The sequence below is a fragment of the Quercus lobata genome, chromosome 7, assembly GCF_001633185.2.
Source record: "Quercus lobata isolate SW786 chromosome 7, ValleyOak3.0 Primary Assembly, whole genome shotgun sequence".
Taxonomy (NCBI): Eukaryota; Viridiplantae; Streptophyta; class Magnoliopsida; order Fagales; family Fagaceae; genus Quercus; species Quercus lobata.
The window spans coordinates 32,228,565-32,247,486 of record NC_044910.1 but is presented as its reverse complement, the minus strand read 5'-3'; the positions used below and the strand labels follow the sequence as shown (position 1 = coordinate 32,247,486).

Here is an 18,922-nt window from a genome sequence, read left to right as displayed (position 1 = left end):
AAAGTGTGCCCGCTCTGATATCACTTGATGGGCCAAGAATGTATTGATCCCTTTGGTAAATTAATCAATTAATTAGCCAAGTGAATTAATTAGATTCAATTACATGCAATAAGCGTGGTAGCACAAACAAATCACTAACTAAGTTAAATGTAGGCAAAATAAAATTGACACAGATAATTTGTTTACGAATAAGGAAAACCACCGAGACAAAACTCCACAGGCTGAATTTAAGGTCACCACTCTCAAGAATCTATTATTATTAAAACAAACGGTTACAAGTAAAAGGAATCCCAGTATTTAATACCAACTTACAATTGAACCCTTACCCTAATACCCAATTGGACTTGCAATGTAGCGGCAATCTCTCCTTTTAATGCATGGCTTCCAGTACGTGACTAACCAATAATACACGAATCCTAGTACGTCACTAACACACCAACTTGAGGAAGATGTTGGCTGCAAAATTCTTCAATTCATCCAACAATGAAGATCAAGAAGCTCCTTGGTTACAAAACCCTTGGTGCAAAGACACAGTAGCTTCTAGAGAGAATATGACGAACTAGGGCAAATTGTCTCTGGTCACAATGTGCATGTATAATCACTTTGCATCAAGTTGCATTCATTTGCATCAAGTGTGGCGGTCCTTAAAATAATCTTTATATATGTCTAGGGTTGTGAGAAAAAAAATACTACACAAATACACATGGATATGCGTGAAATTATATCTGGAAATTCTAATTTCGTAATTCTCGACAAATACAGTTGCTATCAAGCTTCTGTCGACCTCCAACATTAAACCTCGATAGACATTATTCTGTCGAGATATTTGTCAAGTTTCAATGAACAACACTCATTCACTTATTCTTGAATAGATTTGCATGGCTTCAATACTAAACTTGAACACTTGTTTCTTAAAGTACTAAACTCATCTTCGATCTACCCAATTACAAATAAAGTGCGTTTTGTCAAACGATTAATCAATTTACATAACATATGTCTCTAACAATTCTCACATATGTCCTAACAAAAATGATGAGATTTTCTCATATGATGGTGTTTACAAATGAATTGCAGATCAATGCTCAATGCTTTTTATCTAAGGACCCCAATGTTTTTGTGTTCAAAAACTTGTAAATAAATTCAATTTCAACTTGACTAATGCTTAAACTTAAAATTTAAAAGAAATTTTTATTTAATCTTTTGTCACCATTAATTTAGATTAATATTTAAGTGATAATTTTAGTGGTAATTGTATCTTTTGTAATATCTCAATGTCTCATGTATGTCCCTCCCATCTCTTCCACTATTTACCTATCAAAGAAAGAATGAAACATGGTAAAGTAAGCATTGTAGAGAAAAATCTTAGAAATAGAAATCACATTAAGGATACCAATTGAGCAGTAACACATCAAGGATACCAAACCTACTAAAGTTAACAACCTACTTCCTAAGCTTTTGATCGACTAAGGGTGTTAATCGTAAGCACCTCAAAAATGAAGTCAATGTCAAACACTTTTGGGTGAGAAATATGAATTAGGAAATTGCTTTTCTTATAACACATTAACATGTATCTCTTTTTCAAATTGTTCTACCAAAAAAAAAAAAAGAAACCAGGGATTGTTTTGACCAAAGTTCCTTTTACGTGGTCTTATATGATTTGGGACGAAGCCACATGGCAGGAGTAAAACAAACCCATGCATGCAGAACCGGCATGTATGCAGCATTCAACTGCCTATTTCTACACGTGGAACATCATAAATTGCATGGTGTATCATGTATGACATTAAGATAGAACATTTTTTTTCCCCATTTTTTCTTTGAGAGACACAACCTTTTTTATGATTTGTTTATCACAATTTGTTAAAATGTTAAATTGTAGCTGGTACAATATTATAACCTTACGAGGAAAAATGTGAAAATTGTTATAGACTTCCAATGCATATTTTTATTAGGATAGAGTTTGTGTTGAGTGCATTAGTGTACCGAAAATGTTAGGATAGAACACCTGTTTGTATCTCAATATGTCCAGTGCATTAGATATAAGCTCTTCCATTTTTATTATGTCGGTTACAATTGTTTCTTAATAATTATTTCTTTCATATCAAAATTTGTCATAGAACTCCTGTTTTTTTCCTTCTTCTTTTGGAAAGTCAAGTGCATCCCATAAAATGAGTTATTAGGTCAAACCAACCTCATCCATATTGGGAAATGGGGTCAGAAAGCCAGAAACCATTTGGCTAATTTGTTGCAAAACTCAAACTAGAGTTAAGTAGGGAATGCAATGAAGGGTTTGAATTAGGGTCTCCTGTCCATGCTTTGTTCCATCTTGGGACCGTTGCACTATTTTTTATTATTCCCTTACAAGGAAAATGTGAAAATTTTTGTATTACTAATTGATTAATTTAAGAACTCTTGTTCTCTTGGTAATGACATTGAATGAAACCACAGCTCCTGCTTAATCATGCAACCTATTTTCATCATCTGATCGAAAAACTGTTTGTTAAACGCTTCAAATGTCAAACTAATTCCTATGCATATATGAATATGATGTCCTCATGCTCTTAATCAAAATCATATTAGTCTTCAGAATGTAAGCTTTGATGTGGTTGAATCAAAAAATCAATTTTAGATCACCAAGCAATTGAATTGACTACAATGGCATATAATACTAAAAATATACGTCGTAGCTCCCAAGAATGGGCATGGTAAATAATTGGTGATTTCAATGGATTAGAGAGATTGAACAATAACATTGAACACAATAGTACTAGTTAAATTATGTAATTACTTATTCAACCCCACCCCAAAAATACCAATCTTTGAAGTATGCCTCTAGGGTGAGTATTCAATATTTCAATTACATGGGTGTCGGCATATTTCTTGATAATTGTTTCTTTCATATAAAAATTTGTTATAGAACTTTTTTTCCCCTCTTTTTGAAAGTCCAGTTCATCCCATAAAAAGAGTTATTAGGTTGACCTGATCGACCTCACCCATATAGGGAAATGAGGCCACAAAGCCAAAAAGGCATAAGCCCTTTGGCTAATTTGTTGTAAAATTCAAACTAGACTGAAATTTAGGGGTAACAATAGAGGGGTTGGACTAGGAGTGTCCTGTCCATGCTTTATTCCATCTTAAGTGGGAAAAGCCTAACTATACAAGTCAATTTGGGAGTATAATGAGATCGAAGTATTTTGTCATACTTATTAGGTTTTGATAGTAAATAAAAAAGCAAAGGGAAATGACAACTTCAATTATGAGTACTAAAAAGAGAGGGAAATCAAGTATTTTGAGGTAGTGCTAAAAGAAAACACACCCCAAGGAATCGTATAGGTAGATTCATAAAAGCACTCAAATCTCATTTGAATTTTTTTTTTTTTAATAAAAAAAGCACAATCATTTGATTTTTATTTTTTTATTTTTTTTAACTAAACAATTGATACTAGTAATATATAAGGATTTGTTATGTAAATTTAGGTTTTTGTTTTGGGAGTGACCACTAACCGTAATAATGGGTATGGACTTTTTTATTTTCGATTCCAATTTTGAATTGTGGAGGGACCAAGCAGTATAATTTTAAAATAATTTAATTAAAGACTATCTATGAATATTTCAATCCCAACCGATATGGGTTTGCATGCTTCTTAAATTCTGCCAAAGTCTAGAACGTAATAGAGCATTGAATTTGGCCCAACCACCAACAAACCTCCCATTCCTTTCCCAACACTCCGTGCATTGTTCACACCACCCACTTCTCTCTATATAAACACTGCACCTGTTAACACCAAAGTCACACCACTCCCAATTCAAGCTCGACTTTCCTATTCCATTGCTCCCAACAAAAAAGCTCTTTTCTCAACAATGGCTAGCCTTAACTTTGCATGTGTGCTTTTTTTGTGCATGATAGCTATTGTACCCATTGCCCAAGCCACCATAACATGCACTCAAGTTTCAAACAATGTTTTGCAATGCGTAACCTACCTTAGGGGTACTGGTGCGTCTCCTCCACCTGCAAACTGTTGCCAAGGGGTTAAAAACCTCAACGGCATGGCCAAGTCCACACCTGATCGTCAGTCCGCTTGCAACTGTTTGAAAACCGCAGCTAGTGAAATTTCTGGACTCAACCCTACTTTAGCTGCTAACCTCCCTAAAAATTGTGGAGTTAATATTCCTTACAAAATCAGCACCTCCACTGACTGTTCAAAGTAAGCCTCAATATCCTATAAATTACTACTAATTAAATACCACATAGATGATTTTTCAGCTTTTTAATAGCTTAAATGTAACACTAATCAAATTATTCAATGCATTCGTTGTACTATCATCGTTCTTTTTGTGAATTTGTACGTGAGACTTGCCTTTACGTGAAAGGAAAGTTATATACACTTGATTGCACAAAATGAGTTATCATAGCTGCCTAACCATTTTAGTGTAGGGACTTTGATAGACTTTCTTTATCAGTAAGGCATTATTAATGATAGGAAAAAATTATTGTTAATGATGGACTTTATAATTTTATAGTTGTGAAAAATCTTGTATATGTAAATATTATTTGTCTAGATAGTACTATTTAATTACTTTTTTTCCTCACTAGAAGCTTTTTTGGTTTTGTTGCAGAGTGCAGTGAGGATGATAGAGCAGCAATTTGCGGCCGCAGGGATACAAGTAGCGTTAAGAATAAAGACATTACGTCGGGTCTAGATGGAACTCCACTTTAGCGAGTCTCTTCTCTTTCATTGTAATGGTCTAGTCCTTTGATCATTATACCTTTTATGTTATCACTATGAGCCCTCTCGGTCATTCTATGAAATGACTATCTTTATAAAATATGTGTCACTTATTATTATGATAATCTTTCTCATTCTCTATGTGCAAAAAGCTTTACATTTACCCTCGATTCCCCCCCCCCTCCTTTTTCTCTTTCTCCTTTTACTTCCATAGAAAAGAGTTCCCACAAAGAAAAAGAAAAGAAAATGTGACAAGTAACAACTAGAAATTATGTAGGGAGTAAATTTGAAGATTCGTTTTTTTAACTAAATCCAAAGTTGGGTTGGGTGGGCAAGTTGTTCTTAAAAATTTCCTTGAAAAAATATGACTTTCATCAACTACTTAAGCACTTGTTTCTTTTTAAATAGATTATTACAATTCATATAACTATAAGCACATGGATCGGATTGGGTTTGGTGGATGGGTTGCGCTTAAACTTTTATGTTCGGTAAATCATCAGGTTTCACCAACTACAACATTTCTTTTTCAATCAATTATGATAATTGACGCAATATGCCTAAATTATATTTCAAATTTTCATATTTATCAAAATACCAAAATAAATTAAACTAAAAAATTAAAATAAAATTAGTAAAATACTTGTATATATCTTAGGTTATGTTGGGTTGGATAGATTGAAAAAACTATAAACTTGAACTCGATCATAACCGAGACTCAAATAAAATTTTAACCCAATTAACCCGCCAACTCATGAAAAACCAAACATAAGGCATTAGTTTGAATTAAGGAGTTAGTTTCATTGGATTGGTAGATTGGATACACACCTTTATCTTCAAGTGGTATGTTTAAATAGATAGGACCTAGAGACTTTAGATGAACATTGATTTAAGTACTCAATAGTATTTGAAAGATTGAAAAATGAAGTACACATTTTTTTTTTTGGTAGTAAAAATGAAGTATACATCAAAGCTTAGTACAATTTCTTATGTACATGTGTCTACCCATTGGCGGAGGGAAGGGGGCAAGCAATGCCATAGTAACCCCAGGTTTTTTTTTTTTTTTTTTTTTTTTTAAAAAAAAGCCCTCCTCCCTCTTCCAATTTGAAATATATATAAAAACTTTACTAATTGCTCCCTAGGGGAAAAAAATATAGAGCTTCACCACTCTATTAACCATGGCTGAAATTATTTATAAAAGAAAAAATTATTTTTTTCTAATGCTCTGTTTTGTTGAGAGGATGGAAACATAGGTGGATATATATCTTCAGCTTGGGTTTTTGGCTAAGTTTGAAATGTATTTTAAGCTTGTCTTTAATTTGCAATGGATCTTTTTATAATGTTTAATTCAGTTATATTTTATATAAAATTTATATGGTTTTTAATCAAATTCAATTGTATTTTATATATAATTAATATGGTTGAATTTAATTTTTTTTGTGAAAAATAACACTATTTACACCACATTAATCAATATAACCATGTGATTGAAATTGATGAAAAAAAAAAAGCAAAATATTACAACTAAAAAAGAAAATGAAAGAAATACTATGAAAAATTATCAGGGAAAATATGATAAGCGCGCGAAATAGGGCTCGAAGTCTGATGACATTAGATGGAAAGCACAGTACACATTGGGCTAAACACCCCCCACACCAAAAAAAAATGTTAGACAACACTATACAAAATCCAAGATTTTTGTGGCACGTTATTGGGCTCTTCTAGCCTGGCAAACTAACAAGTTAGTCAAGAGTATCTCTCAATAATCTATCTATCTATAATATAATATAAAAATTAAATCACTCAAATGGGTGGATGCACAAAATGACGACACATGTTTCATTCACAATGCAAAAAATAGTGAGATATCTCAAATGCCACGTGTTAGTCAACTATTGGTACATGTCACTTATCAAACGCCACGGGACAGACAACTATTGGTATGTTTCAATCTTTTTTGCTATGTATCACCAATAAATAAAGAAACTTAAATCTCCATTATCAATTCCACCTGTTGGGTTAAGATAGCTTAACTCCAGTTAATTAATTCAATTATCCAAGTTAATTAATTAGGTTCAACCGCATATAAAATGTGGAGGCACTAACAAATCACCAAAAATACTAAGTGCAACGGAAAATAAATTGAACACAGTGATTTGTTGACAAATGAGAAAAACCTTGCTAAGCAAAAACCCTCCCGGATAATTTTAAGGTCACCAGTCCTAAGAATTTACTAATCAACAATCAAGCGGTTACAAGTATAAGGAATCTTACCAACTACCCTAGCTTATCCCGAAATACTAACCTATGGTTGAACCTTTGCTCCAATACCTAATTGGATTTTATCTTGTAGTAGCCTTCTTTCCTTTGATGCACAAACCTCCAATTTGTGACTAACCCTTTGCACGAATCCTAGTATGTAACTAACTCCAGCAACTTGAACAAATGTTGTTGGCTACAAAATTCTTCACTTCATCAATAATAAAGATTAGGAAGCACTTGGTTATAAAACCCTATAAGTACAAACGCAGTAGTTTCACACAAAGAGAATAAGTCTTTTGGTCTTTGTATCCATGTGTGACGGCTCTTAAAAATAAGCCTTATATATGTCTAGGGTTGTGAGAAAAGAAACCCCAAACAAATACACAAGACTAGGCCGAATTTTAAATCTGAAAATACTAAAATCGTAATTCTCGATAGATCGAGTTTCTGTCGAGTTATCTATCGAGCTTCACATTAAGTCTTGATAGCAAGCATCTGTCAAGCTATCTGTCAAAGCTTAATGAACAAATTTTTTTCACTTATTTCTTAGACCAATCTTCATGTTTTTAATACTTGACTTGAACAACATGTTTCGTAAAGTACTAAACTCATCTTCGATCTATCCAATTAGAAATAAAGTACATTTTGTCAAAGGGTTAGCCAATTACAATAAAATATGATCCTAACACCACCATTTAAATAAATACCCACTATAAACTCTTTAAATTGCTCCATAAATTTTTACATTCTTACTCCACAAGAAAAATTCCCCTTAGTTACCTAAAAGCCATCATTTCCAAAAAGTAATATTAAAACTACAATTAATTTGCTATGTATTGTCCTTGAGTTCAAATATTCTGTTTCACTTTTCATGTTTCGCTTTATGTTCCATCAATAAAAATGTGCCAAGTGTCCAGTTATTTAAGTAAACCCTAATTTTATGCATTTTACTCATTTTAGTTATCTAAATAAAATAAATAAATAAAACAAAAAGAAACCCAACACATTCCCATCACCACCAGTCCACCACCACAACTTTTTCCGATGCCACTGCAAGAGATCGTCGGCAACATCAACCCCACCAGTCACGGCCATCCACCTACGCCGGGTCCACACCACCCTCCTTGTTTTCAAATCCATGAATTAATGAGTATTATTATTTGTGATTCATGGAATCGCCTGCCAAAATTCCATAAAAAATCACCATGGCTTATACCTATTGTCCATAAATTGTTCACATGGGATAGTGGACGTTCCACTTGTAGACAACGAAAGGTGAACTTGGAACAAAATTCTTAGGCCATTGTTTTGTTTGTTTGAGACCAGATTGACGAGAAAGAAAGCAACGTGAGAGAAAGTGTCTTTTCTAGATTGCTTAGATTTCTTAGGGTAACATATTTGGATTTGAAAATAAGGAGTTGGTGTGGACCCAATAGAGGTGGATGGCCATGACCGGTGGGGTTGATGTTGCCGGCAATTCTCTATAGCTTTTGATCTCTTGCTACTGTCTAGCAAGGTAGTGATGGTGGTTGGTTGGCGCTGACGATGTTGGCGATCTGTTGCTCCTACTGCCGGTGGAGGTAGTGGTGGAGGACCGGTTGTGGGGATTTCTTGGCGTTGGTGGTTTGTTTATTTTAATTTATTTACTGTTTTTTATGTTAGATAACAAATAATAAAGGCATAAAATTATAATTTAATTATTTAGGAGGGACATGTGGCAAACTTTTATTGGTGGAATTTAAAGTAGAGTAGACAAAATGGAGTAAAATATTTGGACTCACTGTACTTTGGTATTACGCTTCAGTTTTTTTTTTTTTTTTTTTTTTTGGAGAAAAATTACACTTCAGTTTGTGGGGGAAAACTAAAAAGATTTAAGTGTTACAACATATGAGAGGAGCATAAAATGATGCTACAATTACAATGCTAAAAATTCAAAAAATTTGACAGCAATAAATCAATTGTCAATGAATATAGCAATAATACAATTCAAGTGAACAATGAAAATGCAATTAATACAACTTAAATGGAAAGACGCTGCAATTACAATGCTCAAAATTGGAAAAAATTGACAGGAATATATATGAGTTGTCTGTGACCATGAGTATAACAGTTATACAATTCAAGTGAAAAAAAATAAATAAATAAATACAACTTAAATGAATTCGATTAGCCCACCTTTGATTTCGTTTTTTTTGCTTTTTTTTTTTTTTCATCTACATTTTTTTTTTGTTCAATCTACATATTTAGTTATTGCACTCATATGATTAATTAGCCGTTACATTTCCTTCAACCCCCAAAATGTGCATACCTTCTCTTCTTCCCATATCACTAAGAATGAAAACAGTATAAACATCTAATTTCCATTCTGGCATATATCCAACGCTTCTCTCATCAACAACACCATAGAGCCATGGAAAATGGAGCTTGGAAATAAGATCTATGGCTTTATATGGCTTGGGAGATGTGAATAGTAGTAGAGGATATCTAGAAGCTCTTGGCAGATATGTAGAGAATATATGGATGTGGTGTTTAATTGAGTAAATAAGAGTATCAATAACAGGAAGATAGCTTTTAGTGAATAATTTGAATTTTTCATTTTTCCCCTATTAACTTTATTGGGGAAGTCACTCAAGCCCTGTGGTATGATGAATGTGAATATTTTATTTTGTTATATTTTGTTCATGTTGTTTTACAGTAGTTCCATTCAGTGAAAGGTAAAAAAAAAATGGTTTTATAGAATTCATCATTTAGTTTGGTGTGCTAAGCTTTTATTTATGGATTTAAAACGTTACATGATCCATAATCCATGAACATTTCAAAAGGCACTTATAGTTAGGTACTGATTAAACCCACTTGAGAAATGCTCAAGAAAGTGAAGAACCATGATTAATTGATTATAAAGTAAGTTGTAGAAGAACTTGGTGAATGGCCTTTTGAGGTTAAACTAACGAGTTTCAGAAGGTTGTTGCAGTGACCATTTAATATGCATATGCGTTGTATGGGTTAACAATTAATTTATAAATAAAAACCCAAGCGAAGTACAGGTTAATAACTAGTGTAACAAATTATTGAATCAAAAATTTCAACAGAAACCTCTTTTCAACAATAATAATAGAATCATGTATACACTTTTACATCATACTTTGCCATAAATTTCAAACGTGACAAACTGTAAGTAATAGAAAATAAATAATGCATACGTACTTCGTCACAAATGTCTTACATAACAGACAGTAAATGATAGAAAACAAATGGTAGACTTATGTGATTGAGCTAAATAATCAATAATTTAATTAAAGACTTAGGGTTCAGACTATGAATAGTTTAGTACTCCCTGCCAATGTGCGTTTGCATGTTTCTTAAATTCTGCCAAAGTCTAGAATGTATAATAGAGCATTGAATTTGGCCCAACCACCAACAAACCCACCACCCCATTCCTTTCCCAGCACTTTGTGCATTGTTCACAGAACTTCACACCACCCACTTCTCTCTATATAAACACTGCACATATTAACAACAAAGTTACACCAGTCCCAATTAATCAAGCTCAACTTTCCTATTCCTCCCTACAAAAGTTCTTTTCTCAACAATGGCTAGCCTTAATTTTTCATGTGTGCTTTTCTTGTGCATGATAGCTATTGTACCCATTGCCCAAGCCACCATAACATGCACTCAAATTTCAAACAATGTAATGCCATGCATAACCTACCTTAGGAGCAATGGTGCGTCGCCTCCACCTGAAAACTATTGCCAAGGGGTTAGAAACCTCAATGGCATGGTCAAGACCACACCTGATCACCAAGCCGTTTGCAACTGTTTTAAAGCCGCAGTTGGTGGAATTTCTAGACTCAACCCTACTTTAGTTGAATAGTCCTTACAAGATCAGCCCCTCCACCGACTGTTCAAAGTAAGCCCTCAATATCCTTTAAATTACTGCATATTAATTTTCTAACATAAACATTTTTTTCAACTTTTTTAATAGCTTAAATGTAACTCAAATGATCAAATTATTTAGTGCATTCATTGTATCTGTTATCTTTATTTCACATAAAGGTGAATTCTTTTTGTGAATTTTTACATGAGATTTGTCTTTATGTCAAAGGAGAGTGATATACACCTAATTGTACAAAATAAATTATTAGAGCACACCCTATTCATGGAATAATTTCACGTAGCACACCCTAGCTGCCATACCATTTTAGTATAGGGATTTTGTTAGACCTTCTTTATTGTAAGTCATTATTAAAGATAGGCAAAATAGATGGTGTTAATGATAGAATTTATAACTTTATAGTTGTGAAAAATCTTGTATATGTAAGATTATTTGTCAAGACAGTACTATTTCATTACCTTTTTTCCCCACTCACTGAAAGCTTTTTGGTTTTGTTGCAGAGTGCAGTAAGGATGATAAAGAAGCAATTTGCGGCCGCAACAATATAAGTAGCATTAAGAATAAAGACGTTACGTCAAATAAAGACACTACGTCAAGTCCAGATGGAGCTCCAATTTAGCGAGTCTCTTCTCTTCATTGTTATGGTCTAGTCTTGTGATCATCATATCTTGTATGTCATGATCACTATGAGTCCTCTCGGTTGTTCTATGAAATGACTGTCTTTATAAAATATATGTCACTTATTATTATGATAATCTTTCTTTTTTTCTCCATGTGCAACAAACTTAATATTTACCCTCCATTTTCTTCCTCCTCCCCCCTCCCCCCTCCCCCCCCTTCTTTTACTTCCGTAGAAAAGAGTTCCCACAAAGAAAAGAAAATGTGACAAGTAACGACTAAAAATTATGTAGAGAGTGAATGGATCGGATAACTAAATCTGAAGTTGGGTTGGGTCTTTAAGTTGTTCTTAAATGTTTTCCTTGAAAAAATCGGGCTTTCATTAGATTGGGTTGGATTGATGGGTTGTGCTTAAACTTTTATGCTGGGTAAATCATTGGATTTTGATCAACCACTTAAGCACTTCGTTTTCAATAAATTATGATAATTGACCTAATATGCTTAAATTATATTCCAAATTTTTAGATTTACCAAAATACCAAAATAGATCAAACTAAAATTTTAAAATAAAGTTAATAAAATACTTGTATATATCTTACGCTAGGTTGGGTTGAATAGATTGAAAAAACTATCAACTTGAGCTTGATCCTAACCAAGACTCAAATAAAATTTCAACTCAATTTAACCCACCAACTCACAAAAAACCAACCTATATAAGGCATTACGTGGATTAAGGAGTTAGTTTCATTGGGTAATTTGTTGGTTAGATATACACCCTTACCTTTGTTGAGGAGGGAAAATGGTGCCTCTGAATGAAATGTTGGGAAACCAAACCGAGACTCAACTATGGGCTCTTGAGATGACACCCATAGGCTTTCGGTGTGATGACAAGCCTATCCAAGCAAGAAGAAACAAGAACTGCACTTAACAAAACAACAACAAAGGCCCAATAAAAAATACGTTACAATACTTAATTAGTATATTGGTGGTCCTGTTTTGATAGTCCAAGGGAAAACGAATTCTTCGGCGGTAAGGGTGAAGTTGTTCTTAAGTCCAAAAGGTAAATTGTCCAACAGTAGGGGTGGAATTACACGGTCCAACCATCAATAATTAGATAGATTTAGGCAAATTTTAGGTCCTTATGTGTCTCATTCAAGAGGAATTTATTGTACTTTCAACCATTATTACATCAATGTGAGGAAAAAGTTCAATCGTTACAAATACATCATACCCTTTAATAGTAAAGTAAAAAGTATAAGTTAAAGGCTCCATAGGAAGAAAAAATGGAGGATTAATTGGCATAGTGTGAAGGGAGAGAAAAAACCCCCAGCTCAGTGCAGCAAATTTTACGCAAAGACTTTAGTGAGTGTAAATTTGTAAGACATGAATAAGATGAATGTGGGCTACTTTTGAGTTAGTGAGATGGGGTTGATACTGAGACTGAAGTCTTTTATGGGTAATGAGCTGTTTGTGGTTAGCTGGAAGACACTTATGAGCTGTGGTAGTGTAAAGGGAGAAGAAGAAATATTTGGGGTTAGATGGGTTTAAGTTAAAGGTGATGGGTGGTGAGCTAAAAGGAGAGCTCTACTACTTGTAAAGATGACCAACAAATTTCAAAGTTTCAGAGGGGTGGCTCCCTTGGTTTTTTGGTTAGCTTGCTTGTGCTTTTATAATGGAGTTTTCAGAGAAGCATTTATTGACAAAGCTCCAAAAAATGTGTGACCACTCAGAGGTGATGAATCAGAGTCAAGCTTCCTTGGGATTTTTGCTCAGAAATAGGAAAATCCATTTAGGGGGTTGCTTTGTTTTTTTGGGCAATGATGGGATTTTAGAGCTTTTTGCATTAAATGCCAGGATTCTTGGGGCTGAGCCTGATTATTATGATTTGAGGTGTGTATCATGAGTGAATCCTAATGCTGCAACTGAGATTCAGACCCCTGAGAAGTAAGATTTAACACCCCAAGTCAGGTGTCAAGTTCTAGTCTACTTTAAAGGGGTTCCGCTAGAGATCCCTTTATGCCCTCCAAACCACATGTTCCTAATTTTTCCTCTTTAGGATTCATGGGCTTGGCACATGAATCACGTTTTAAACATTTTTTTTATCATTTTTTACATCAATTTGTTGGAGTTTAAATAATTTGGTTTTAGCTCCCCTTTCGCTAGAGGTGTTGTTTTGAGGAAGATGATGGAGTTCCATCATTCTTTAGACTCCAGCTGATATGACAGCCCTTGGGCACTATTCACGTCAGGTAGAGGGTGACAGAAAACTAATGGGATAGCCTTTAGTCCATTCTTAAAGGTTTGGTTCCCTTGTATGAGTCCTTAGTTGCTCTTTTTGGTTAGGAATGAACAAGAGCTGTTCTCATGGGCCGGGTTGTGTGCACATATCGTTATGGGTTTTCATTCCTCATGGACTTTTATTAGTAAATATTTTTGGGTTTTTCATAAATACTTGCAATGGGCCTTTGGGAAATTTGTTGTAATGGTTGAAACAATAGGACAAGTTTCAAAATAATATTTCCTTTGACGAATTCTATGTTGCAAATAATGTTCATGGTTTCTAATAATCGCATCATGACTTAAATGATGATCTTGTGGGTTTGAATGTTTACCATGAGTGTTGAAAGTGTATATTATGGATGTTGCGATGCAAATGATGTCCATGTATTTCACGGGTTTATAATACGAGAACATAATCCTCAAGATAGCTCTCAATGAGTTTCTTCATAAGATGATTGCCATGGTCCTTTTTTGCCACGGTAACATTTTAACATGATATTTTTTCTTTGCCAAGCGTTGATAATCTTGGACTCTTTTCTTTTTGATGAATTAGTGCCAATGAAAAATTAGGCTTTAATGTTGCCAATAAGAATTGGGTTTTGATATTGCCAATAAGAATTGAGCTTTGATTATGGATTTGAATTCCATTGATAAAATTGTGTTAGGTTCTAAAGTGTAGGACTTTATGTATTTAGAACTCTAATTTGTATTGTTGGCAAACCATGATCAAAACAATGTGTTTAGAAGTGTTTAAAACTAGCTCAAAATTTTATGTCAATGTAAAGTTGGAATCGAGTGTAAAGCAGAAAGCACTGTGGCTTTCGGCCTGGCTCGATCGATCGAAACTTAGACTCGACCGATCGAAGCTCGGGCAGATTGCTTTTCTACAGAATTTTCCAACTCAGCCCTAGTTGTTTTAAAATGTTTTTAAGGTTTCTTATTTGTCCTAAGTATAAAAGGCAAACCCTAGCCACGTTTTAGTGTTGCTCATATTGCGGTTTGTGTAAATCTCTTGTGAGATCTAGAGGAGCTTTCATTTACACAAACTTAGGGTTTTCAAGGATGAGATATTATCTACACCTTGATGATCAAAACAGTTGCTGCCATTAAAACTTAAAGAATACACAAGCGGGGGTGCTTGTAGCTGGTGGGAATCCAAAGAAAGAAGGAGTCCGTGGATTCGGAGCTTGCACGTGGTTGTGTCAGTAAGTTCTACTAGTTGGTAGCATTAGGAAGTCAAGCGGGGGTGCTTGTAAGTCCTTTTGTATGAACTTCGATTCTTTCAGATAGTGGATTCAAGTTTACCTTGAGGATAGCTAGGTCAAATCCTCCCTAGGTTTTTACCGGTTTGGTTTCCTGGGTGATCATATCGTGTGTTATTTATTTTCCGTTGCTTTGCATGATTTGATCTTTATTATTGTGATAACCTAGACTTGTTTAATTGGACTAAGTAACAACTTGGCTAATTACCTAGGTTTAATCAATTGTTTTAGGGGTCTAAAAACTGTCAAATTGTTTTGCCATGGACTTGAATCATGGACTTTTCAAATATTGCCAAGCATAAGTATTCTTAGACTTCAAATATAATAAGGTGTGTGTATTTGAAAGTGAATAGGTGGTACTTAAATAAAATTAGATGTAATAAAAAGAAAGTACCCTAACAACCTTCAAGTGGCACATTTAAACAAATAGGACCTAGAGACTTTAGATGAACATCAGTTTAGGCACTCAATAGTATTTGAAAGATTGAAAAATGAAAACGTACATTTTTTTTTTTTTGGGTAGTAAAAATGAAGTATACATCAAAGCTTAGTACAATTTCCTCCTAGGTTTTTTTAACAAATCCCCTCCTCCCTCTTTCAATTTGTATAGGAAAAAAAAAATTATATATATATATATATATATAATTTTACTTATTGGCTTCCTAGGGAAAAAAAAAATTCTAGCTTTGCCACTCTATTTACCATAGATTTCTTTTATCAATTTCAATCACATGGTTGTATTAATTAATGATGTGTAAATAGTGTTATTTTTCACAAAAAAAAAAAATTTAAATTCAACAATATTAATTATTAGCCAATATAAAATACAATTGAATTTGATTAGAAAACCTAAGTAAAATACTGAATTAAACATGGTAAAAAGACCCATTGCAAATTAAAGACAAGTTTGAAATACATTTCAAACTCAGCCAAAAAACCCAAGCTGAGGACACATTTCTATCCACCAATGTTTCCATCCTCTAGAGAGCCATGGAAAATGGAGATTGGAAATAAGATCTATGGCTTTATATGGCTTGGGAGATGCGAATAGTAGTAGAGGACATCTAGAAGCTCTTGGCAGATATGTAGAGAATATATGGATGTGGTGTTTAATTGAGTAAATAAGAGTATCAATAACAGGTAGATAGCTTTTAGCCAATAATTTGGATTTTAAATTTTTCCCCTATTAACTTTATTGGGGAAGTCACTCAAGCCCTGTGGTATGATGAATGTGAATATTTTATTTTGTTATATTTTGTTCATGTTGCTTTATAGTAGTTCCATTCAATGAAAGGTAAAAAAAAAAATGGTTTTATAGAATTCATCATTTAGTTTGGTGTGCTAAGCTTTTATTTATGGATTTAAAACGTTACATGATCCATAATCCATGAACATTTCAAAAGGCACTTATAGTTAGATACTGATTCAACCCACTTGAGAAATGCTCAAGAAAGTGAAGAACCATGATTAATTGATTATAAAGTAAATTGTAGAAGAACTTGGTGAATGGCCTTTTGAGGTTAAACTAACGAGTTTCAGAAGGTTGTTGCAGTGACCATTTAACATGCGTATGCGTTGTATGGGTTAACAATTAATTTATAAATAAAAACCCAAGCGAAGTACAGGTTAATAACTAGCAAAAGCAATTATTGAATCAAAAATTTCAACAGAAACCTCTTTTCAACAATAATAATAGCACCATGTATACACTTTTACATCATACTTTGCCACAAATTTCAAACGTGACAAACTATAAGTGATAGAAAATAAATAATGCATACGTACTTTGCCACAAATGTCTTACATAATAGGCAGTAAGTGATAGAAAACAAATGGTAGACTTATGTGATAGAGCTAAATAATCAATAATTTAATTAAAGACTTAGGGTTCAGACTATGAATAGTTTAGTACTCCCTGCCGATGTGCGTTTGCATGTTTCTTAAATTCTGCCAAAGTCTAGAATGTATAATAGAGCATTGAATTTGGCCCAACCACCAACAAACCCACCACCCCATTCCTTTCCCAACACTTCGTGCATTGTTCACAGAACTTCACACCACCCACTTCTCTCTATATAAACACTGCACATATTAACAACAAAGTTACACCAGTCCCAATTAATCAAGCTCAACTTTCCTATTCCTCCCTACAAAAGTTCTTTTCTCAACAATGGCTAGCCTTAACTTTTCATGTGTGCTTTTCTTGTGCATGATAGCTATTGTACCCATTGCCCAAGCCACCATAACATGCACTCAAATTTCAAACAATGTAATGCCATGCGTAACCTACCTTAGGAGCAATGGTGCGTCGCCTCCACCTGAAAACTGTTGCCAAGGGGTTAGAAACCTCAACGGCATGGCCAAGACCACACCTGATCGCCAAGCCGTTTGCAACTGTTTCAAAGCCGCAGCTGGTGGAATTTCTGGACTCAACCCTACTTTAGTTCCTAACCTCCCAAAAAATTGTGGAGTCAATAATCCTTACAAGATCAGCCCCTCCACCGACTGTTCAAAGTAAGCCCTCAATATCCTTTAAATTACTGCATATTAATTTTCTAACATAAGCATTTTTTTCAACTTTTTTAATAGCTTAAATGTAACTCAAATGATCAAATTATTCAGTGCATTCATTGTATCTGTTATCTTTGTTCCACATAAAGATGAATTCTTTTTGTGAATTTTTACGTGAGATTTGTCTTTATGTCAAAGGAGAGTGATATACACCTAATTGTACAAAATAAATTATCAGAGTACACCCTATTCATGGAATAATTTCACGTAGCACACCCTAGCTGCCATACCATTTTAGTATAGGGATTTTGTTAGACCTTCTTTATTGTAAGTCATTATTAAAGATAGGCAAAATAGATGGTGTTAAAGATAGACTTTATAACTTTATAGTTGTGAAAAATCTTGTACATGTAAGATTATTTGTCAAGACAGTACTATTTCATTACCCCTTTTCCCCTCTCACTGAAAGCTTTTTGGTTTTGTTGCAGAGTGCAGTGAGGATGATAGAGAAGCAATTTGCGGCTGCAACAATATAAGTAGCATTAAGAATAAAGACATTACGTCAAGTCCAGATGGAGCTTCAATTTCGCGAGTCTCTTCTCTTCATTGTTATGGTCTAGTCTTGTGATCATCATATCTTGTATGTCATCACTATGAGTCCTCTCGGTTGTTCTATGAAATGACTGTCTTTATAAAATATATGTCACTTATTATTATGATAATCTTTCTTTTTTTTCTCCATGTGCAACAAACTTTATATTTACCCCCCACCCCCCTCTCTTCTTTTACTTCCGTAGAAAAGAGTTCCCACAAAGAAAAGAAAATGTGACAAGTAACAACTAAAAATTATGTAGAGAGTGAATGGATCAGATAACTAAATCTGAAGTTGGGTTGGGTCTTTAAGTTGATCTTAAATGTTTTCCTTGTAAAAATCGGGCTTTCATTAGATTGGGTTGGATTGATGGGTTGTGCTTAAACTTTTATGCCGGGTAAATCATTGGATTTTGATCAACCACTTCAGCACTTCATTTTCAATAAATTATGATAATTGACCTAATATGCTTAAATTATATTCCAAATTTTTTGATTTACCAAAATACCAAAATAGATCAAACTAAAAATTTAAAATAAAGTATTAATAAAATACTTGTATATACCTTGTGCGCGCCGGAAATGAAATTATTGGGCCTAACTTCACTTGGGCTCACAACTTATTTATGAGGTGGGTTTTAGGATTTCCTACTTTGGGTCGTTCTTGGCATAGAGACTCAAAGTGATATTCTTTCTCTCTCTCTCTCTCTCTCTCTCTAGTTTTTTCTCCTTGTTTTTGAACCCCCATTTCTTCCCCAACTTCTACTATTTATAGCTCTAAG

General features: G+C 33.8%; 1 protein-coding gene across 1 annotated transcript; it reads left to right on the top strand.

The window, feature by feature from the left end:
* Positions 1–17,130: 17,130 nt before the first annotated feature.
* Positions 17,131–18,284, top strand: LOC115954016 (non-specific lipid-transfer protein 1-like). The gene is made up of 2 exons (XM_031071864.1): positions 17,131–17,552; positions 18,038–18,284. The coding sequence occupies exons 1-2, from the start codon at positions 17,209–17,211 to the stop codon at positions 18,045–18,047; spliced, it is 354 nt and encodes a 117-aa protein (XP_030927724.1). The 5' UTR covers positions 17,131–17,208; the 3' UTR covers positions 18,048–18,284.
* Positions 18,285–18,922: the final 638 nt, after the last annotated feature.

Excerpts from the sequence above, each read along its gene's own strand:
- LOC115954016 (XM_031071864.1), top strand. The coding sequence starts at position 17,209 with ATGGCTAGCCTTAACTTTTCATGTGTGCTTTTCTTGTGCATGATAGCT.